The sequence below is a fragment of the Pezoporus occidentalis genome, unplaced genomic scaffold (assembly GCF_034315485.1).
Source record: "Pezoporus occidentalis ecotype Australia unplaced genomic scaffold, CSIRO_AGI_Poc_V1 ctg297, whole genome shotgun sequence".
In the NCBI taxonomy this organism is placed as follows: domain Eukaryota; kingdom Metazoa; phylum Chordata; class Aves; order Psittaciformes; family Psittacidae; genus Pezoporus; species Pezoporus occidentalis.
Genome location: NW_026914907.1, coordinates 1 through 22,942, shown reverse-complemented (window position 1 = coordinate 22,942; position 22,942 = coordinate 1). Strand labels below are relative to the sequence as shown.

Here is a 22,942-nt window from a genome sequence, read left to right as displayed (position 1 = left end):
TAAGCTATTTTTCCAGCATGTAGGCGGTCACATGCCTCTCTGCCATCTGCTGCCATTCAGTTTTCACTGCTGCTGAAAACAGCCTGAAAACAACACTGCTCTGATTAAGTTTAATGAAGCAGGAAACCCTCCAAGTACATTCTTCTCAAATAACCTGCTTACTGCTCTGTCTCACCTACTGCCTTTACCCATCCTACCTTCCTGCACTCCTGAACCCATTGCGTTCCTCCTATTTTGGCTGTTATGAGTGGGCTGCTCAGTTTCCAAGAGAACAGGGAGCCACTGGGAAATGGGGGGAAATCTAGAAATTATTTTTAGATTATTTAATAATTTCATGTGTAGCAACAAACAGAAATTTGCAAGTAAATATGGATTCTACCTTACTAGGCAAGGGCTTAGATGAGTGCAATGAATGACAAAAAAATCCCAAACTCAGCTCCTTCTGAACATCCATTTGCAAGACAAAGCAGCTTCCTCCAGTGGAAAATGGGATAACTGCAGGTGTCTACATTGACAGGTGACCAGCTATGACCAAAGCCCATTTATTAAGTCCAATGCCCCCTGAGAAATCTGCAACTAGTATTGCCTCTTGCTAATACTAGTTACATTACTTTGAATTTCCATAGATACTGCTCCTGAATGTCCTTGCCCACGGCTCAGGCTTGATGGTATTTTCTCTTTCTCCATCCGTAACAGGCTGTAGATCACTCCTCTCTGCACAATAGTGCTGGCAGATCTGCAGGCTTTTCCAGAACTGAGCAGGAAAAGCAGGCTGCAGAGATCCTGGCTGTGGCTGGTTGAGAAGACTGGCACACTTACTGAGGAAGCTTTCACTGCAACTCCTCCTACCTCTGCTAGACAATGCTGAAGATTCCATTTTACAGAGATCCTAACTGGGTCCGTCCCAACAACCTATATTCACTCCGAAAGAGAGGCAAAATTCTTAGCAGAAGGAACAGAATGCTATCCCGTCCCTGTACAAATGTCCTTCCTTGATCCAGGAGAGACCTGAAAGCCTTCGTACATACGTACATGTTCTCATGCTTGCAGATGGCCCTTAAATCATGTTCTGAGCTGACTGCATTTCCGTCATACCATGCACCCAGGTAACCATGCTCAAACACAGCTCCTGAAACCATCCCAACACTTTGCCTTTGCCTGAGTGATGCACACCCCCTCCCAGCAGTTTTGGCATTAATGCTATTCCAAGCAAAGCTGAATTCCCCATTTCATTTCAGTGGCTGGACACCTTACTGACAAGTGCTTTTGTAGGTTTGTTTAGGTGGTGACTTCTTTCTCACTGCTCCCAAAATGCAAAATGAGGGACAATAAAAGATTATTTCTGCTACTTTACTTCTGTATGACTACTGTTCATTCCATACAAAGGAACCTATATTAAAGTATCCAACGGTCCAAAGGAGGACCATCTGCTGCATCAAGCCTGCAAAAAAAGTGTACTTTTCTAAGCAAGTGACTGTTCACTGAAGCTAACTAGCATTACATTGAACTGGATGAAAACAGTGACCACAGCACCCTTTTTTTTCCCCAATTTGTATTCTGCAAACAGTTGTCTTTAACCAGAGTAGAAAACTAAGCTAACACTGTTGTTTTCCAACATGATCAATTTCTGTAACAAAAAATCATTGCTATTTTTTGATCTGTAATAGGACTTATAAAATAGAACCTTCTTTAGTAAACAAAATATGCTGTTAGGTAAAGAACCACTTGAATTACTTTTTCAGCCCACATACTCTGCACAACAACCTCACATTTCGCATGTTTGCCCCTCTGCTTTCAACTGAATGTACTGATTCCCCAAACAGCTCAGGCATCTCCTGAGGACTTCAGAAGTTACAATGACCTGGCTCACTGAAAAGGCTGTTTACAGCAGTGCCTTATTGCTAAGAAATCCATGTCTTGATTCCTTGGCAGGGCACAATTACTAATATCAAGCTCTGGCTCTCCCCTCTAACCATGAGGCTTTGTACTGGAGCTCTCACCTGGACCTAGAGTGTGCTTGGTGGCAGAGCAGGGCACTGGCCCTGTGTGATACATGTCTCAAAAATGAAGATCATAAACAGCTGCTAGCATAAGGTAACATGGCCCTGCATGGCTGCCATGAACCTCTGTCATCTGAAGGGCAAAATCTGATATATTGCAATGAGGATAATGATAAAAATATAAAGGCATGAGTCGTGTTCCAGCCCCTAAAAACGAGCCTTGGCCAAGGCAAAGAGAATTTTGCAGGTTGGCAATAGTGACTGTCATGTTTACAGAGTACACAGTGCATGATTGTGGTGCACAGCAGAAACACATCATGTTTCCAGGGCTCGATACCAGGAGTTAACTTTAGGCAAGTGTCTGCAGAGCTCCTGGGCCAGACCTCGAGCTGGGAAACTGTGGGCAGAGTCAAGATAAATCTCTGCTGAAGAGCAGCTGAAGAGCTGCACAAGGATTTCTTGAAGTAAGAAACAACACCTATTTCTATTAATACAGAAAGATAATACACTTACATAAAGATGTGCATAGATGCTAATGCCAACACTGACATCTTATATACATAACACACATAAAACGCATGTCACATAGAGCTGTCTCTGGATGATTGCTCAATGTTGAAATACATAGTGCAAAAATAGGAATGTATTATCCTTTGAAACAGTGAGACTTCCCTCCCCCACTCCCAATCCAAGTTCATGAACTGTGCATTTCATTTCTACCTCAGCCAGGACCTCTAAGTCTGGTTGAGTCTGAAAGTTTTTTATAAGCCTCATACCTGAACCCTCATGGAGCTGGACAGATACTGAGCATGTGCTGCCTCCTTTCCTGAACGCTCCTTAGTTTCAGACATAACATCAGCACTTCTGTGATGATGTGACTTCTGATCGTGGTGGCCATCCCTTTTCCTGGCTTCTGTGGCAAACAAGACGTGGGTCAGCCTGTCTAGATAGTGCTCCAGCTCTTCCTGGCTGTGCTCCAGTTGTTTGCCGACATCACTGGGGACAAAGGAGGAGGGTGGTGGGGGGCTCCTGCTTTCCCTCTCCTTCTTGGCCTCTTCCATGTGTGGGTTATGCCTCATTAGAAGAAGCACTATGATAAGCAAGATCAGGCAGAGATACACAACCCAGACTTCTTCCATCTTGTCTGGTGAGATACCAAGAAGCTAGTAGTGCCTGTTGATGTACTCAGAGGGAAGAAGACAGATGAGCTAGGCACAGTGGGTGCTCAGTGCTTCCCAGCCGTCAGCATCAGCAGGAAGGACTGTTGCCAGCAATCAAAGCACTGTGGTAATTGATTTTCTATGTTTTCTAAAGCAGTGTGGCTTACAAACCTTCCCGCAGTTCTAAATAGGACAGCAGCATAAACAGTGAGCAGCAAAAAAAAAGAAATTAAACAAAGAAAATAAAACTTTGTCCTTGAAGTAAAATAACTTTAGCAGAAAAATACAAGATCATCTGTCACAGCTCCAAATGATCTTAAAATAGCAGAATCTCTCCTCTTTTTTTGCTTAAGGAACTGCAGGTTCAATGTCTATTCTCTTCAAATAACTTTCCTTCTGTTACAGTATTCAAACTGTTGTCTTGCTTGAAGTGGCAAGCTTTTCTTCTTTCTAATTCAAAGGAAAGAGAAGTTAGGACTGGGGTTTTCCTCCCCAAAGGAAGAGAACAGAGTATTTTACCCTTTAGGGGTCATTAGACGCCGAGTTCACACTCTACCCTTAGCACTCTTATAACAAATTTAAGTAGCAAAAAGGAATATTAGTCACCTGACTTAGGGATTCAGTAGGACCAATCTGTTGTTGGTTTCCTTCTGTCCTTGCTGGTCTTGGGAGAGGGAGTCCTCACAGAGGCAGCTTCTGGGACTCAGGAGGTAATTTCAGCTGAGCTTCATGGGGATCCCTTGGAGATCCTTTGTAGCCTCAGTGACTCTGCTCCCCCATAACATAAAGCAGAAGATACGCAGCACAGAGACAAATAAATCATTCCCACTGACCAAGCCCAAGGGAAGGGGTTGAAAGAATTTACCAATTGGTGCCCAGCATCCAGGTTGACAGCTGAAATGTAAGCAGAGATGAGCAGCTATGCAAGCAGGGCTGCCACTGTCTGCTCCCCCCCAATGGCAGGGTCTGCCTGGAAGGGCATTGCCTTTCCTAACCTTTGCTGGGGGATCTGTTTACAGATGAGGGTGCCAAGCCTAAGAGCAGAGATCACACCCAGATTTCTGCTGCCTCTATGTAGAAATATTCTTGGGCTCACCCCACCACAGAAACAACTCTAAAATTCTTCACTTTGTTCTCAAAATCAGGACCTCTCCCATGCATTGCTACATGGTCTGAGAAAAGTTACAACATCCCCATTCCCCCATCCCATTCACCTTAGAAGTTCAGTCTCTGCTTTTACTTTTTCAGGACCAATGCAATTGAGCCAGATTTGCTCTAGGGGCAGTGTTGTACTTCACAACCCCTTTCTGCCTTGTCTTGGTCATTCCCGAGGTCATAGAATCCACCAGGTTGATCAAGTCCAACCGTTCCCCCAGCACTGCAAAGGCCACCACTAAACCATGTCACTGAGGGCCTCATCTACACGGTTTGTGAACGGTTTGTTTCCAGGAACAGTGAACGCCACTGCCCTGGGCAGCCCGTTCCAATGCCTGACCACCCTCTCAGTAAAGAAACTGTTCCTAATATCCAGTCTAAACCTCTTCTGGCACAGCATGAGGCCATCTCCTCTTGTCCTAGCACTTGTTCCCTAGGAGAGGGGACCAGCCATCTCCTGGCTCCATCCTCCTGTCAGGCAGTTATAGAGTGCGATAAGGTCCCCAGAACAGATAAGGGGCCCAGAACTGAACAAGGATTCGAGGTGCAGCTTCACCAGTGCCCAGTACTGGGGGACAGTCACTGCCCTGGTCCTGCTGGCCACACTATTACTGATACAGGCCAGGATGCTGTTGGCCTTCTTGGCTGCCTGGGCATAAGCTGCTCATGTTCAGCTCGGTCAATTAGCACCCCCAGGTCCTTTTCCATGGGCAGCTTTCCAGCCCCTCTTCCCCAAGCCTGGAGTGTTGTATGGAGCTGTGTCCCAAGCACAAGAAATGGCACTTTGCCTTGTTAAACCTCATCCCATTGGCCACAGTCCATCGATCCAGCATGTCCAGATCCCTCTGAAGAGCCTCCCTATCCTCCAGCAGATCAGCACTCCCACCCAGCTTGCTGTTATCACAACCACCATGCTGGAACTTCTTGCAAGCAGTTTGCTGCCTACAAGCCTGGGTGTGGCACTGCTGCACTGCATTTAGGTGGTCAGTCACCAAAGAGATATTGTACCACAAATCCAGCCACCCTTTTGGTGCCAATGCCAAATGCACAGCACAAAATAGAGATGATGCAGAAAAAGAGGCAAGCCAGAACTGTGCTCAATTTTCTACCAAACCCGAGCTACAGTTCCTTAATGCAAGAGCACTGGAACGGAGCACTCCAAGCAGATGAGAACACCTTTCTCTCTCACTGCAGTACACCATCAGTGCCTTCAGGCATGGATCATACCTCCAGCCACACATATTACAGTAACTCATAGAGCAAAGCCCTGACACAAACCTGACAGTGCTGTAATAAGAGACATCACTGAAATCATAGCCAGCATTGAAATCTGAAATAAAGAAATGCTAAAAGGGGAGAACACTGGGGGTGTTTTAAATGTCATTAAGACTGCATTGTGGCTGCTGTGAAGGGAAACAGAGAAATGGAGCAGTGACAGCATTTTGTAACTTCAAATAACAGCTTCCTTTCAAACATGATAATGCAACAGAGATACTTCAAACATCGCAAAGCATTAAGACTGCCGTAAGTTCACATGAAAAATACTAGAGAGTTGCCTCTTCAAGACACAATGATTAATAAAATAACTTGGGCACGTCTGTCATAAAGGCAGAAGGCATCACCTCGACAATGAAAACAGAAAGGCAAAATGCCTTGGCCAGGATCACAGTCGTGTACTGACCCAGCAGGCTCTGGTCCTGCACACAGATGCAGTCAGGGCTATGAAGCATTGCCTCGGTTAACACTTGCCTTCCAGGTCCTCTAGTAATGAAGCACTGTGAAAGGAATATGGTCTGGCTAGTCAGCATCTTGTGAAGACCTCTGAAAAGCCACAGATGCCATTCATGTGTTAGAATGCTTTTTTCTCTGATCCCTTTGGAGACACACCGGCTGGATTAGGTTACATCAAATGTCCACCTCACCAGTTTCTTTATTCTAGTTGTAAAAGCCTAACAAATACTATAATCACAAGGCAATTATCTAAGAATGCTTCCCAGAATACTCCTGCAGCCTTCCACTGCACAGGATGTTAAACATTTTACCAACACTAGCTGTGCAGTTTCCTGCTTGAAAGGATTTCCCAACTAGCTGACTTGCAACTGATCCAAGTAAAGGGAAAAAAAAAGAGCAGAATAAGATCAGCATGGCTAGTAAGAGAGTGATTCCAAAGTATATCATCCAACCTTGATTATATTTGCAATTTACTGTAAATACTCTTATGTATTCTGTGTCTGGGGAATTCCTCACATTTTTGCTCAACTGACCTCCATGGGAATTTATATGAATAATGACCTTGGGATTCTTCATGTGGAAATAATTATCCTGTACCAGATGTACCTGGTCAACCTATCTATTGCCACTACAGATTTCTCTGTGTGCTCAGCTAGGACAAGCCTGGAGAAAGGAGCCTGCTTTGCTTTTCCTCCATCCTAAGGACTGTACACTTCTAGAAAGTGCAAACTTCATTCCCTGAGAATGATTGACCTGAAACAAGGTAGGAACAAAATACCTGTTTTCCCAGACTTATGCTGCATAATCAGCTAGGAAAGAAGAAAACTGTAGATCCAAGGTTATGTACAAGATGGTTTTTAATCTTACTAAATGGCATGAAAACACAAAGTTTTATGACACAGCTTCTGCATGCGTAATATAAGGCCCTGGAAATAAAAAAAAAAAATACAGTATAGTGTTGCTCCATACAAAGTACCAGCAGTGCTCCTCGGCAAGCAAAAGAATTAATTTGCTCACCTACTGATTTCCAGAAGACTTAAAAGTTTTCTCTGCATATTTTTCCTCATCACGTATGTTACCCACGTTCAGTTTCTCCTTATGTTAGACAAGCATTCTTTAAAGCACACAAAAAAATATTACACATGGAACCAACTGTATCAGAGCTTAGTTTTTTGTTTTTTGTTGTTTTTTTTTTTAGCCAACATCAGGTTTTTTGAAGCCTTTCCTAGCAAACATTTTCCACCATCTCAGCTGCTCACAGTACACCCTGGAACCTGCCTACACTCTCTTTTCTTGTCTCTCAGGCAGGATGACTGGACTATAAAAAGGAAGGAGAGCACTGCACCCAGGGACACCTGATACCAGGACTGTGTAGGACTTCTGTTCCTTCAGCTTTTTTAAGCTTAAAGAGGAAGATTTTCTGCATAAACACAGGAGATGGGTTGTAGTATTGAAACACTGAAACTCCACTGTGTGGAGAGACACATTCAACTGTTCAGGTAGCAAAAAATTAATACAAATCCAACGCAGAAGAGTCAGTGGGCTTTCTCAGTTCATTTCACCACCACCCAAGCTTTGGCATGCAGCTGATTCAGCCTCTGGGTCACTGGTGATTGTAACCAGGCTACTTACACAGTAAACTTGTTTTTTAAGAGCCAACTGTACAGCCTTCCCAGCTGGCCAGTATATGGCTTCAGCAACAAAAATCTATCCCTGTCTGGAAACAACTGTCCTTCCATCCCTACGCTAGATTAAAGCAGTATTTGCAATTGTCTTCGAAGTCTATACCTGTTCAACCGAATAGATGAACGATCAAGGACAATTCTCACTCATTTTCCTCCAAGACCCTGAACTCCTACTCTAGGTGGCAGTGATGACACACACTGCCCAGGGCTTTCTGGATACCAGAGGCTGCATTGACTCACATGGAGTGGAAGCATCCAACTATCCATGCATTATAGCTGGATGCTTCTGTGCTGAATCTTCACAGAAACTTAACCTTCTTCTGAAAGAGGAACCGTACTTTAGAAAAGACTGAGTTTTTTGGGTAACATTTCCTACTGCACAGCATCTTTCCACCATTCTTAGGTTTACAGAATATATGGCAAAGCTTCCAGCCAGCTTTAGACTTTCCTACAAGAAATTAAAGCAAAACTCTTCTTGGGAAGGTGTGAATTTGAATGGGCCTGTGTTAAGTGTCCCGGGTGACTCTGAAAGGCATCCTTCTGAATCTTGGCTTTTCCTGCAAGCTTCTGAGCACTTCCGGATGAACTGGCCTTTCTTCTTGCAGACGTTTCTCTTCACTTTCACAACTCTGGCAGATTTCACAGCTCAAGGAGGGGAGCAAAGAGCAATGAAAGATGTTTACTCATCTCGTATAGCAAGGCCCCACTCTGTAAAGCAATATGAAAGGCAAAGCACTTCCATTTTCTCTTCCCCCATCATGCAAAGTTCTCTTACTTGCTTCCATGAGCTTCAGCTCTTTGCACAGCTCCTCCTCCATCTTCTTCCTGTAGTCTCCAAACATGGCTCTCATGAGTTGACGCTTCTTCACCAGCGGAGCCTTGTCACTGCGCAATGTCTTGATTGCACGGAGAGCCTCGTCGACTGAAGCACCCAAAGGAGGAATAAGGCACAGTTTAAGACCCCAGTGGCTCTCTGCTCCAACATGCCTGCCAGCCCTTCCCACAGGGGAGATCTCTTATTCACTGGAATGCTTACCCTGCTTTGGAGTAGATTTCTGTGTCTTCAGGCCAAGTTCCAGCTGTTCCACACACCAGTCCACCTCCTTCCACAGCTGGTCCCCAGACTGCTATGCAACATGAAGCAGAGTAAGCATGACATCTAAAAATTAGAGCAGCAGGTGCTACACAGGAAAAAAAGCATCTGCATAAAGGCAGGACTATTCCAAGTTTCATGTTCTGGTTATTACTTTACAAACTTAATGACTTTTCCCTATAGCGTTTTTCATTGGACAAACTTAAAGCACTGGACAAATGTTTAGTTGCAACTTACTGCTTCTATTTTATGGATTTAATATTTGGCTGTCATTTAGATGCATCATCAGAATGCTATTTTCTGGAAAGCTTTCCAGGCCTCTGAAAGAAGCTGTCAAGTCAACTTACAGGTGGGAGGAATAAGCATTAACAAAAAAAATAAAGCTGCCCCAAACCTGCCCGTAATAAAAAAAGCAAACGGTGGACAAAATTAGAAGCTGAGTCTTAGTGTTTCAGCTCCTGAAACACCAAGCTTTGGTTGCTTGCACAACCAGAAATTCATGAGAAGGAGGCTGAAGCCCATGAAGATGAAAGAAGCCAAGTCCCATTGAGCAAAGCCAGTTGGCTAACTGAGCAGTGGCAGGGAGAAGGAACAAGAGCAGCACTCTGGGGCTGAAGCAATTATTAACTGTTATGTACATGTAAACACAAAAGCATTCATGCTGTCTCCTCTTCCTTACAACAGTGTCATTCCAATGGACTGAAGGAGCTTTAAATCACCTTTCTATCTTTCCATCACCTTCCTACCTTCCTGGTACTCAGCTGTGTTTACTGGTAGGGTTGTTGTTGAAGCAGTATTTTGGATGGAATGCAAGAAGAGGCAGGTAACCACTCAGTGCAATTTCTGTGTAGAATGTTAATGTAAGCAAGTGTTTTGCAATTCCGTATTTCAGTATCACTTAGCTGGCATTGCCTGTTAATAATAACTATACCAGTGCTGGAAAGAAGAATGAAGTGAAGATCTGGTCCTTAGCAGAAAACCAGAAAACCTCGGGGTGTGCCTTAATGGCGTGTTTACACATAACTTACAACTTCAGTCTATTTTTGGCCATGCCTTACAACAAGAATCTTCTCAGAAGTACCTTTAAGCTTCACACCAGACCCTGCCATAGCTGCTGCTATACCAGGCAACAGCTCTGCACCTCAGATTTGGTATTTGTGTTATGTGGGCAATTCATCCTACTCAGTAACATGCTAATCAGGGTACAGTGCCTGGTTCAGCATGCACAGATACCAGTTTAGCTCTGACTGAGGAGAGCTGCATCTATTTTTTTTTAAGAAACTGTGGCACCCAGCTTCGCAGGATTAGCCATCAGAAGTTTAAACATGAAATGTTTCAGCACAAGCCTGAAGCAGACAACAAAGGGCCATTAACTTCTTCTCAACTAATCAGGTTCTTCAGCTGCCTAGCAGAGAAATAAAACAGCTGTTGTAAGAAACAAGCAGCAACCCTGGTCTGTCAGGTTCTCTCCCAAGCCACTACACTGACTGTTAAATATACAAAGAGATGAAGCTTCTCTTTTGCTCAAGGGTTTATAAGTTACAGGATCCCATTAATATTTAAATACCTGAGAGGTCTCATCCTGGTGGGAAGTACCTGCATTTTGACATCTGCTAGCTTCTGCCTTTGTCTTCCTGTTGATCCCAGTTTCTTTTATCTCCTTTTTACTGACAGATGTTTTTTGTTTCTTCTTTTTCTTCTGGGCACCTCCATCTGCTGATTTCTCTGCCACTGGCTCATCTCCAGGAGCAGTCTCTGACTGGGGAATCTTTAATGTGACATGGCTTCTATCCTCTTTGGGTGAATTACCTGTAGTTTGAGTCAATTCAGGCTTCTGCAAGGCTGCAATCTGTGGCATACCTCCTGATTCATCAAGCAGAGAATTACCCAGCACCTCATGACCTGCTGTACAGTCTGTCTGTTGGCTTGCTGGTACTAACTGACTCAGAGGACAGTCTTCATCAGTGATGAAAAAGTTGAAAGCAAACTTGGGTTCTTGTCCAGAGGCAGCAAAACTCAAGGCTCCATTCCAGTTCTGCTCAGTGGCTCCAGCATTGGTTTGTATCTGCTCATCACCACTGACATCAGGGACTGTTTCCAGAGGTGTGCCAGTTGCTTCTGGGTCGCTGTCAGAAAGTGTAAAATCAAATCGGAAGCTGTTGTCAGGTGACATAAACCACTTTGGCTTTGCCTTGGAGATTTGGTCACACTGTTCTCCATGCACCACACTATCTGAAGCCTGTCCACTGCTCTGCTGTACTTCCACATCAACAGGTTTCATGTCTAGGAAAGAAAGCATAACGTTTCTATCAACTTGCCAGTTTCCTACTGTGGGGATGCCACTGCTACTGCAACTCCCTCTGTAAGACACAGCCACAGAGAGAAAATCCAGTTATAAGCTGCAATGTAAGAAATCAACAGAAAAGAACCAAATGTCACCATCACCCGACAGTTGAAGCTCACCTGCTTTGTCCATGCACATCTGATCATCAGCCATCTTGAGGTGATAATCCTCAAACACGTGGTTCATCACTTCTTGCTTATTTGCAAAAGGGGTGTCACGGGAGCACAGGACCTTGAGAATGCACTGGGTCTCCTCTGCTGCACTCAAGAAAAAGACAAAGAGAGGCAAGTGGCAAGTTACAGTGGGCCTTACACACCACACTGTGGGATCCTGATGACTGGGTCTCCTCTGAATGTGTCGTGTTCATACCACCTCTGACTAATCCATGACTGGCATTCAATTGAAAGAAAACTCCAAGTGCTTCTAGAAGCTGGAATATCATGAAATGTTCTTAAAGGGTGTGGGGGTGTGTATGTGTAAATAAGTAGATTTTAACTGCTTATTATATACAGCAAGAATCTTAAACTGCAGAAGGTGTGCTACTAATGGCACAGAAGCTACACAGGGCTCAACAACCCTCCCCTCAAAGCCACTGACAAATCCAAGAGCCTAGCTTGGTGTCTCTTCTCTGGAAAACTGGGAAAAATCTGAGTACAGAGCACACCCTGAAAAGGATGACTCTTGCTTGACTCTCAGATGAACCACTCTGACCACAACAGTAATCCCAATTCTGTGAGTCAGAGCAATTCTCTAAAAGGCATAGCTGTTCCCAAAACTTCTTCTTTTCAGAACTCCAGATATGCAGAGTCTTCTAGTGCTTGTCTCACACATTTCAACCCACAAAAAAGCTTGATGTACTTCAACTAGTATTTTGGAATGGATACCCCCCCATCTCCCCTGGCTGCAGTGCACCTCTCTGGAACTCTCCAAATGAGGTATATCTTCCAGACTCAACAGTGAGTCCCATGCTAGAGATAGAGTAATGACACGCAAGTGCAAGGGAGAAGTGCCACAGCAGGGCTGCAGCCACCTATTAAAGTGGGTGTCAGGGTCCTGAGTACACATTTCCCCCTACTTTCAAGGGGTTTGACTGGCTGTATTCAAGGCCTGCTCCCTATTAAGAGCTGCTACAGAGAAAGAGCTAGAAAAAGTTTCATCCTTCCCCTCTGCTGCTGGACACTAGGCACCAAGCACAAGACACAGGTGTAACAAAATGGTCCGACGGTCAAGCCTGGTGTGTGGGCATGAATTCATCACTGCTATAACCTTGGGTGCCCCAGCAAACACTCACCTTGGCACCTTACAAAGGGTAGTCACACCACTCCTCTAAATGTTAACTACCAGCCATCAGCAGAAGCAGGATATATGTCTTCATACATTTACAAGTTGAACTGACCAGATGTAACTTCTTCTGAAAATGATTTAATAGGATTTTATCTTTTGTGTACTTTGTCTTTGGAACATGAACAATGAGGAACAAGATTCACAGAAATAAACCTACTGGTGCTTAAGGGCCAGATGCACTGACACAGTATTTCACTGCAATTGCAAAACAAAAGCAGAGCTTTAGCAGAGCCAAACAATGAGCCATTAGAAGGGAACATGAGTAAGAATAAATAAAACAGAGATTAATGTTACAGGAATAAAAGATAAGCTGCTTCCAGACAGACAAATCTTAAGTTCAATGCTTTATGTTATTTTGTATTTAGAAAAAATCCCATATAACACAAGAATAGGAAACAGTAGAAACAGGAAAACACCCAGGTCAGAGGTTAGAATATGGCTGTGGACTGTGAAGGAGGCAACATACCTTGTTTGGGGGTTGGGCTGAGGAGAAGATTTGCCTCCAGCTGTGAAATGCACCACTGCAGCTTCTCTTGGAAAGTGCGCTGGGGACCCTTGGACATGGGAAGGCACAGTGTTTAAAAGAAGCACGAATCTCTCGCTTGCAAAACTGATTCCAAAACGGAGTTTTTCCTCTCCCCTCTTATAGGAGATCAAACTAATGAGCCATTAACCTCTTTTCCAGCTTTATGCTTGAAGTGTGCCGTGTCACAGTTCAATTTATACCATAAATCAACATAGCACAGGGTGGGACAAATGCTCTACAATTCTCCCTAGAGGGCACCAAATGAGCCCTCTTTATCTCAAAAATTAGAAACAACAACTCTTACTAGCAGTAAACCAGCCCCTCATGGCAAACCAGGACTTCCTGATTATTTTCTTGGTTTTAGGGGTGTTTGGTTGGTTGTTTCCCCACTCTACCCTTTTTAAAGGCCCCAATGGAAGATTTCTCATTTTTCCTGAAGCTTATTCTATGCCATAATTTCATTAAGTCTGTAAAACAAAAGGCAGAGCTGTAGCAGAACCGAACAACGAGCCATTAGATGGGAACATGGAAAAGAATAAAGGAAAAGGAGAGAATGCAGTATAAAATTCCCACCAGCACAGAGCTGGCAGTACACAGAATTTATCTTTATGCTGAACACAAATCCTCCAGAATGTTGTATTTACACCCCTTCTGCCTCCTGCTAAGCAAAGCAAGGGTTAGAAGCCAGCCAGTGAACCAGACACTCCTTACGGCACATTAGGAAGTGAGTAACAATCCTGCCTTAGCGGGATACGAAGGTGACCAGGAACTGGGAAAGGCGGCACAAGTGCCAGGGAAAGCGCTTTAAAGAGCCCCCGGGAGCTGTGGGCAGAACTGCGGCTGGAGTAGAGCCTGGACCCCGGGAAGCACCGGGGCAAGATGCGCCTGAGGCAGCAGGGACAAGCAAAACCTTTACCTGCTCCATGCCGGAGGTTCCGGGCCACCTCCGGCCACCAGCAGCATGTGGGCTCCCGGGGTCGAGCTTCACCCTGGCAGGGCCCAGCACCAACGACTGGGGCCCAGTCCTCAAGACAGCCTCCGAGGGCCGCGGGTGAAGCCGCGAAAGAAGAGGCCCCCGTGCACCGCCCAAATACCGCCCCTCGCTGTGATCCGCCCGCTCCTTCGTCCCCTCGCATTCGTTCCGCAACCTCGCCCAGGGGAAAGCGGCGTCCTTCTCGGCCAGGGCCCGGTCCCCGGCACGGACCCCCCGGTAGGGAAGGGGACAGGCCCCGCCGTGGGCCACCACCGGCCTTCCTCTGCCCTCGGCGGGGCCTGCATCGCGGGACGGGCTGGAGGCAGGCCAGAGGTGCCGAGGCGCGGAGCGGCTGGGGACCGGATGAGCCGAGCTCCAGCCTCGGTGGTGCATCTGTACCCCCAGCTGGCCTCCTGTCTCTTGAGCCCCACGCGGAGCTGCTGGGCCGGGTAGGGCTGGGCTTGGAGCAACCTGGTCTAGTGGAGAGTGTCCCTGCCCGTGGCAGGTTGGAACTCGATGAACTCTAAGGTGCCTTCCCACCCAAACCATTCCATGATACATTTCCAGTGCCAGGACACCACTGTCCAGCTGTGGCCTCCCTACATGGACCAAATCCCACAGCCACTTCAGCAGCATGCCCACCCAGGTGCAGAGGACCTGGGATAGCAGCACCCATCCCACCCTGACACACCACCATACAACACAGGGTACAGCGTACCTTCAGCAGACCAAAAGAGGGCAATAGACAGGTACAAGTGTTGTCTAATTCCATTTCTATTTTAGATTTCCTTTCAGTTGCTTAATTTTGTAAATAATAATTAAAAAAAATAGACACCTTGTTTCATATGCATTTTTTTCCCCTTGGATTTTTTTTTTCCAACAGCAGCCCAAAATGACCTCTTGGGGATATGTAATGCTGTGGCAGGTCATGTTTCCTAGCACAGCATTTGATGTTCCTTTCAAATGTTTCACATCGTGGAGGTTATAATTTCTGCTGACATTGGCAGTTGATGTTAGAAATTCCCCAAGGCTGCCAGTTATTCCAGCAAGGCTCTAAGTGTGAGGAAAGCACTTCCAAATGTTGCTGTTAAAGGTTACAAAAATGTACTGGAAAAATGGGCACACTTCTGCCGATCCTGACCAGGCTCCTGCCTTGCCTTACAGCCTCCACTCTTGCTAAGACTTAGCCCTTGTCTAAGCCCTCCCCTCACACAAAACCCATCTAATTGGTCTGAGGCTTGTCCAGAGGTTGTCCAAGAACTATCACAAGGCTGTTCTGACTATGGTAGGTTTGAAATCAACAACAGTCTTCACAAAGAAGTGGCCAAGTGTCAGGAAAAGAGCTGACAGCCAGACACTGGAGAAGATAATAATGAACATGGGAATAATGAGCTACCACAAGCTGCCTTGAAATGCCAGAACCCGAGTGTAGTTCTCCTCCCTTCTGTCCCTTAGCTGGACTGAGAGCTCGTGTGCCTGTCAGCATCAATCTGGATGTGTCCCCTGAAGTAAAACTTCCTCTGTGACCTGAGGATTCACAGCCCCATCAGGGGCTAAGCACAGACCCTGCAGAACCCATCTATCCAGAACAAGGGGTTAAAAGGAACATTGCCTTCTGTGGCAGGATGCTGTCCATGTCTCCAGCTGAAATCACGTGCTGTGAACTCAGTGCCCATGAAGGGGAAAGGCACAAAGGACCAGCAATGATTCATTTTTCCTGGGTTTGACCTCTGTCCTGAGGATTCAGCCCATATGGATTCAAAGCCCCACAAGAGCACCAAGTCTGCAAGCTGCGACAGCCTTGCTCTGAGGATACATGGCAGAGGGACTGCCAGGGCAACAGAATGTGATCCTCAACTTCTGTTAACACAAAAGGAACCTTTTAATATGAAGAGCTGAGAGCTGAGCTGGTGGAAGCTGATGTCTAACCAGCTGTGGCTGCCTGGAAGCAAGGCAAAGAGCAGGCAGGGGAATGGAAATGGCTTGAGCCTGCCTCGGACACAAGGGTTAGTGTGTGCTCTACAAAACAGTGGAAAGGCTGGGACAGCTTCACACTGCGGCTGGGACAGCTTCACACTGCTGTGAGATGGTGACAGGAGCACCTCTATCTAGGGACACCATGCAGGACAACTGTGCAGGCCTTCAGGTCACTCCAGGGCCTGGCAGAACCCCCCGCACTGATCTGCCTGCTCTCCCCACACCACCAACCAAGCACCAACAGATCTGGTGCAGGCATGGCTGTAACTGGAAGCAGTGGCTGCGCTGGAAAATGCAGCTCTTTGGTATGAGGCTCCTTTAAGGGAATTGCAGGAAGGAATTAAAAAAAAACAAAAGAAGAAAAGAGAGAAGTGGGGTGGTTGCCCCAGCTGCTACCACAGTGCCAGGGAGCCTGGAGGGCACTGGGACAGCCCAGCGTCACATGCCCAATGCATCCTGTCTCCAGACTTCCTCGCCTGCGATGTACGTGGCTTGCACATACAGATCGTCATTCAGCATCAGGAAATCTGCATCGGGTGAGAGAGAAAGCAAGCAGCTGAAGCTGGCTGGGAAGAGCTGGGCTCAGCAGGGAAGAGATTCCCCCCACCCCACAAAAGGCAGCAGGACATCGGCATGGTGCCATCCTTGCTATGGCAGCTTTGCTCCATGTTGGCTGAGAAATGGGGTCTCACCAAAGGGCTCACAAAACAACACCAGCACCCAAGGGAAACACCCCTGAAGCAAAAGCCCAGAGCAAATCCCAGGTAGAGCAAGTCTCCCTGCATCTCCCATTGAAGCAGGAGATGAAGATATGTTTGCAGCAGCCCCAGCAGCCACGAGCCCTCACACTGTTGTCCCTGTACCAGTACCTGCAGTTCCCACACCAGTACCTGCATCGGAGTCATAATTTAGTGTCCCTTTTTTGTGTTCAATCCCCAGCAGCTGGGCAGGATGCAGAGATGCTGCCTCCAACGCGATCTCTACTGAGCACCCTTGGACAGAGAAGGGGGAGACATTAGGGCAGCAAACAGCCCTGTTGCTAGAGCAGCCTGAACCCCCACAGCTAAGGAAACTGTCACCCTGGCAGGGACCTGAGCTGGAACACCCTGACCACAGCGGATGGAGCTGGGGAGGGGAAACATCCCTATGGGAGATAGAAGGAAGAGGAGAACTGAACATCTAGGGAATGGGAAGGGGAGAAAAGCACAGGAGGGTTCACCTCTCATCAGTGCTATGGGTTAAAATGAACCCTCACCAAAAAAAGGTGCTCATCCGAGGACAGTGCTGCTGATCCCAGCCCTTCTCATCATGTCTCAGGTGAGAGGGAACATTGCCTGGTGGAGTGGACACAGCTGGCAAGAGAGAGACCTCTTCCCATGTCAAGGTAGGGAGCAGCAGCTTGTGGACAACACTTACTTACCTGTGGCTTCTTGAAAGTGCCGCACACATGTGTCCATGGTCGCCACGCTGCCGCTCAGGGTCTTTGTGCCTGGGAGAGGAACAGGATAGGGCTGAGCAGGTCCCACAACTCAAAGGAAGGAGAAGTGGAGTGGCTGGAAGGTATAACATGACCAGAAGGGGTAGAAATCCTGGACTGCACAGGAAGCAAGTTGAAGGGCCTTCAGCCATTGCTGCCCAGTGACACAAGGTGGCAAGAAAGGACTCATGCTGGCAATGCAGGGAGAGGTACTGGGATGCCCCCCCGCAGCTCCACTGTGAGACCAGCTGGACCAGGTGAAACTAGCACACAACACAGGCATCTGCTGCCAGAGACAGCGGAAGGACACTGAGAATGATCCTTCCTGAAATATCTTCCCAGTTTCCAACTGCTTACAACTTGGGGAACTTAGAAAGAGTGGTCGTGTTACAGTAAAGACAAGGGACAATAAGTATGTGTAGGATTTCTCTGTCCTTTCTGATCCCACTGGAACCTCTGGCGTCCATGACAGTGTTCAAAGGTGTTGCAGACAGCTATGAACTGCAAGATTCCTCCTCACCCCACGAAGATGGGGTACTTCCCCTCTTTATGAGATGTCTCATTCTCTCCAGGGCCAAGTCCCTGCAGAGCCATCAGGCACCAAAACCCAAGAGGGTGGGGCACAAGTGCTGCCCTGCTCTGACAGGCACTGCAAGGTGTGCAGAGCTCTCCAGGAACAGGCATGACTGCCAGCACTGTCCCTGGCTGTTTAGCGAGAAACACTTACCTGCAACGTAGGTGTTCAGCCCATCAATCTCCACCACCTGCTGCCCCAGTGTGTGCCGACCTGGTGCCAGTCCCATGCCAGCAATCGCATCTGTCACCAGCACCAGGCCTGAGGGACACAAGAAAAGGGGCTGCCTTAGCTTTGCAGCTCATCTTGCTGAGCTCTGAGCACTGCACCTCACCAGCCCTCCCAGAGAGGGGCCAAGATGCCTCTAGCCACAAGCAACCAAAGCAAAAGGGCTGTCGGATCAGCCCCTGGGGCTGTGGTATCTCAGGCAGCAAGGGCAGCACACCACAGAACTCATGTGCTTTGTGGGCAATGGCTGGTGTCACTGCGTGGGCCCATCATGGCTCACCTTTGGGGTGGGCTCGGTGGGCAATTCGCAGGGCGGCAGGGTTGGTGTGGATGCCATCAGAGATCATGCCATAGAAGACCCTCTGCCCAGCTGGGATCTTGTCACTTGTCAGCAGCCCCACGATCCCAGGGTCACGATGGTGGAACTGCCCGAAGGGAGAGAGGACAAGCTATGGAGCACCACCAGGACTCATGGCAGGGGACGCAGCTGCCACCTCTATTAAACAGTGCCCGGCAGCTGAACGCTCTGTCCTTTACGAGGCAAATCTGAACATTTCCTCCAATCTCAAGTCTTTTAGATCAGGTTGTAGAAATGTGAAGCCAAAGTTTCAGTGCTGAAACCTCACTGCAAGACTTGGTACAAAACAAGCTGGGGAAAATATGCATCCATGCATATTCTATATGCAGGAGATGAAAGCACCAGAAGCAATAACAGTGCTGGGCAAGTGCCTCCAGCTACTCACCGGCAACATGGCATTGAAGAGGTGAGTGATGAAGGTAGCGCCATGTTGCACAGCATCCTCGGCCTGGGAGAGATTAGCCACTGAGTGACCTGGGAACAAAGACCAACACCTGATTTCTCTACCCACCTCCATTTATTTCCTTGCAGGAGTGAAGATGCTTCATCACTAGGACTCAACTCTGATGCCTTACTGTGAGATGCCAGCCTCATCACAGAGGTGTCTAATGTGTCAGGGTGAAATTCACCCTGAATAACTGCCCCACTTTTTCTTTGGTTTTATTTTTTCTTTTAAAGGTATTTCTTCAATGATCTGATGCAAAGAAGAGTTTGTGAAACAGAAGACAAGAAAAGTGCAGCCAGTTTTAAGTCAGTGGCCAGCAAAATAGTGGAGGGAGAGATCTCCTACAGTGCTTCTGGTTGAAAAACAGAGCTATCAAAACTCAGCTGTAACCTTTGGAAATTTATTTCACCTGTCAAATAAGGCCTAAAGCAGTGGAATTTCAACGTTTCAACCTTTCCACGTCGCCAATCCTCAATTACGTCTTTGTTCAAGTAAGACTGCTATTCTTTCCTGTGTATGACCAGCACCAAATGCAACCTTGTGTTCAACAGCAGGGGCTCCTCAATCGATAAATATGAATTTCAGCCGTTATTGTAAAAAAGGGCCACAGATTCACAGCACCACACTATGTCACACCATTTGTGACAGGTCTGTCGCCTCCATAAAGGCCAGAGAAAAGAAAATCCCATCCTGTCCAGTAACACTGAGACATCATTAGAGATGCCACAGCCCCAAAATTGGGGCAGGGAGACAGAACCCCCCCTAAGCCTCCTCTGCCCCAGCCCTTACCCAGCGAGACACAGATGCCCCTCTTGGTGAGCTCCCGGATCACCTCACTGCTCCTCTTCATCTCTGGGGCGAGGGTGACAATCCGGACACAGTCCAGGGACCCATAGGTGGCCAGCAGGTCCTGGAAGGCACCTGCCTCGAAGGTGCGGAGGCAGTGCTCTGGGTGTGCCCCTTTCTTCTCCTTGCTGATGAACGGTCCTTCCAGATGGGCCCCTGACCAAACAGGAACACAAAACCATGACCTGTCCTCTCCCTGCCAAGGACCAGGAAACCTGCTGCATTTACCCTGCTCCAGTCAAGTTCCTGCCATTCTCCTGCAGCAAAACACACAGCTCAGGTTACTCTGAGCTCCGCACAGAGAAAGATGCAGGGCTGGAAGCTAGCCAAGCCCAGTCACCCCACTGCCATTAAGCCGTAGTGACAAAAGGGCTGAAGCAGAGCATGTACAATGACAGACCATTCACAGGCCAGGCATAGGTTGAGGGAAAAAGCGGATCACAGAATCACAGACTGGCTTGGTTTGGAAGGGACCATAAAGCTCATCCACTTCCAACCCCCTGCCACGGGCAGGGACACCTTCCACTAGACCAGATTGATCCAAGCCCTGTCCAACCTGGCCTTGAACACTGCCAGGGATGGGGCAGCCACAGCTTCTCTGGGCAACCCGTGCCAGTGCCTCACAGGGAAGAACTTCTGCCTAAGAGCTCATCTCAATCTCCTCTCTGTCAGGTTAAAGCCATTCCCCCTTGTCCTGTCTCTACAGGCTGTTGTCCAAAGCCCCTCTCCAGGTTTCTTGTAGCCCCTTTAGGTACTGGAAGCTGCTCTAAGGCCTTCTCTTCTCCAGACTGAACAAGCCCAGCTCTCTCAGCCTGGCTCCAGATCAGAGCTGCTCCAGCCCTTGCAGTATCTCCGTGGCCTCCTCTGGACTTGCTCCAACAGCTCCATGTCCCTCTTGTGTTGTTGCCCCCAGATCCAAACACAATATTCCAGCTGTCGTCTGTGCCCACCCATCCCTCCCATGAAAAGAGCTCCAGCCCCCATTTGTGCTGTTCCTACAGTAGCTTCTTTCCCCTTAACAAGATAATTGCCTACTTAGAGTAGAACGAGAGAAGACAGTGAGGGACAAAACCACTTACCCAAGATACCTGCTCCGTGGGCTCCACCATTTCTTATACTGATCTGAGGGAGAACCTAGAAAAGGGGTTTGTCAGACATGGCACCCTAGGCACAGCACCCCAGCCTGCCAAAACACAACCCACATGTCAGGTCCAGAGAGAGCTTTGAAGCTGGACCACTTGGAACCATCAGCCAAACACAGCCCACAGAGAAAAAAGTCAGCTAGAAGCTCTGATGTGCACAGCTGGCCTGGGAGGCATCACTGTCTCAAAGGTTATGAGCAAGAAATCCAGGAGTAGAGTCCAGCTCCTCACGCCAATAGCTTTTCCCCCCAAGGCAGCTATCCCAGTCCCTGTGGGCCCAGCCTTGACTCTCTCACCTCTTGGTACCAACCTCAGCCCTTAATCCCCCTGTGGATGAGGGGAGAAAGTCACTTACCTGGTGGTACACAGCAGGAGGAGAGGTCACCAGGGTGGGACAGAAGGAGGTCACGCCATGGGAGAGAATTTTCTGACTGACCATGTCAATCCCTGATTTGAAGTCATCTGTAGCCAGGGAGAAGTCCACCCCAAAGCCTCCTGCACCATGAGCCAAACAGATATGAAACTGCAGCATGACTGGAGCAAGCTGCTCCATGTGTATGGCATAGACCAGAAGCGAAGGGCTCCACCACCACTTCTGCCCTATGTTTGCAAGGCTCTGCGAGTACAAATCCAACCAGCGCTGTCCTCCTGAAGTGCCTTTCCCACAGCATCCCAGTGTTTTGCAAGCATTAACTTTTCATTCTGATGCAGAGCTAAATCTGAGGATTCCCCACTGTAATCTGACACAGGCTACCATAGAACAAGCCCCTCCAGACCCTCAGGGAAGAGCTATTGCAGGTAATGTGTGTTCCGTTGGTTAAATCTGGCACTATCCTCCCACACCCTGGCAGGGTGGGTATCCCACCAGTGCATGGGAAGGATAAAATGTTCATAAAAATGAGGTTAAGAGGAAAGCTGGGCTGAAACCCCCACAAAGTGGATCAGTTTCATGACAGCACCAACCATGGGCAAAATTGTTCTTTACCATTAGTTTGGTGACTCACATCTTCCTTGTGCTAAATGAACTTGGCTGGGGGCAGTATGCATTGAAGGATGGGGATGGACCTATCTGGCACCCCCCACCCCTCTGCGAGTGCACGTGGCTTCACTGTACCATTGATCTGGACGTCGATGAAGCCTGGGGCGATGATGCTGTCCTTACAGTCCAGCTGGATGTCAGCAGAGCCCTTCTCCTCAAAGAAGAGTTTTTCTGGGTTGAGGATCTTACCCTCTCGCACCCACAGGTCCTCCCTGAAGGGACAATCACACAGAGGCCAAGCTCCTGTGGAGCACACAGAGCAGATAGTGGCCATGGCCACCGTCGGGCAGAGCAGCCCCAGGAGCACCATAGGCTCGCCAGTGCCTGCCAGGGCAGGATGGGCAGCTCAGCTCTGCCTGGGCTCTGGGATGACCCCGTCACCGCGGTGGCTACGGCCGAGCGGCTGGCAGCGGGGATGAGGGGAGCAGAGAGGGGCTGCACATCACGCGCCTCGTCCCCCTCGGAAGCAGGGCGCAGGGGACCGTGCAGCGCCGGATGCTGCAGCCTTAGGGGCTGGGAACGGACTCCCGGGCGCTCAGGTGCTGGGTAAGGCCCGCCGCTCCGGCCCCTCTCACCTCTGGAGCAGATGACTCCGCAGGATGCGGCAGTTGGTGAACTGAACGATGGGTGCGTCCGAGACGGATTTGTTGGACGGCATAATGCGCCCCCGAGAACCGGCTGGAGTTGGGAGGGTGAGGGGAGGGAGGGCACGGGGCGGCCACTGGGGCAAGGCCGCTGCTCAGGTGCGAGTGGCTGCCGCGGGACCTGGAAGCCGGTGAGGGGCGGGGCTGCCGGAGAAGCCCCTCTCCGGGGGGCAGGCAGCGGATAGGCTCTACCCCTCCCCG

The 22,942-nt window shown here is 48.2% G+C and overlaps 2 protein-coding genes across 4 annotated transcripts; both read right to left on the bottom strand.

Moving 5' to 3' along the window:
• Window positions 1-6,887: 6,887 nt before the first annotated feature.
• On the bottom strand, window positions 6,888-16,063 carry CUNH8orf33 (chromosome unknown C8orf33 homolog). 2 transcript variants are annotated; one of them, XM_062626670.1, is made up of 7 exons: window positions 13,955-16,063; window positions 12,979-13,066; window positions 11,288-11,425; window positions 10,392-11,107; window positions 8,768-8,858; window positions 8,507-8,653; window positions 6,888-8,376 (listed from the first exon to the last, which is right to left on the bottom strand). In XM_062626670.1, the coding sequence occupies exons 1-7, from the start codon at window positions 14,645-14,647 to the stop codon at window positions 8,180-8,182; spliced, it is 2,070 nt and encodes a 689-aa protein (XP_062482654.1). In that variant the 5' UTR covers window positions 14,648-16,063; the 3' UTR covers window positions 6,888-8,179. The 2 variants fall into 2 exon arrangements, with proteins under 2 accessions (XP_062482654.1, XP_062482655.1); XM_062626671.1 differs by lacking the exon at window positions 12,979-13,066.
• A 224-nt stretch (window positions 16,064-16,287) lies between these two features.
• Window positions 16,288-22,813, bottom strand: AMDHD2 (amidohydrolase domain containing 2). 2 transcript variants are annotated; one of them, XM_062626673.1, is made up of 12 exons: window positions 22,673-22,813; window positions 22,173-22,309; window positions 21,414-21,553; window positions 20,996-21,050; window positions 19,860-20,072; window positions 19,011-19,099; window positions 18,548-18,692; window positions 18,193-18,300; window positions 17,409-17,477; window positions 17,244-17,322; window positions 16,879-16,980; window positions 16,288-16,515 (listed from the first exon to the last, which is right to left on the bottom strand). In XM_062626673.1, the coding sequence occupies exons 1-11, from the start codon at window positions 22,753-22,755 to the stop codon at window positions 16,917-16,919; spliced, it is 1,182 nt and encodes a 393-aa protein (XP_062482657.1). In that variant the 5' UTR covers window positions 22,756-22,813; the 3' UTR covers window positions 16,288-16,515; window positions 16,879-16,916. The 2 variants fall into 2 exon arrangements, with proteins under 2 accessions (XP_062482657.1, XP_062482656.1); XM_062626672.1 differs by lacking the exon at window positions 17,244-17,322.
• Window positions 22,814-22,942: the final 129 nt, after the last annotated feature.

What these genes read in the sequence shown, in the direction of transcription:
- CUNH8orf33 (XM_062626670.1), bottom strand. Translation starts at nt 14,647, where the DNA reads ATGCTGCTGAAGTGGCTGTGGGATTTGGTCCATGTAGGGAGGCCACAG. An exon ending in GATGTGCATGGACAAAGCAG is followed by an intron (nt 11,108 to 11,287) that starts GTGAGCTTCAAC and finishes TTTCTTTCCTAG; the next exon opens with ACATGAAACCTGTTGATGTG. An exon ending in GCTGAAGCTCATGGAAGCAA is followed by an intron (nt 8,377 to 8,506) that starts GTAAGAGAACTT and finishes CCCCTCCTTGAG; the next exon opens with CTGTGAAATCTGCCAGAGTT.
- AMDHD2 (XM_062626672.1), bottom strand. Translation starts at nt 22,755, where the DNA reads ATGCCGTCCAACAAATCCGTCTCGGACGCACCCATCGTTCAGTTCACC. An exon ending in CATCGACGTCCAGATCAATG is followed by an intron (nt 21,554 to 22,172) that starts GTACAGTGAAGC and finishes CTCATGGTGCAG; the next exon opens with GAGGCTTTGGGGTGGACTTC. An exon ending in GCTGAACACCTACGTTGCAG is followed by an intron (nt 17,478 to 18,192) that starts GTAAGTGTTTCT and finishes TTCCTCTCCCAG; the next exon opens with GCACAAAGACCCTGAGCGGC.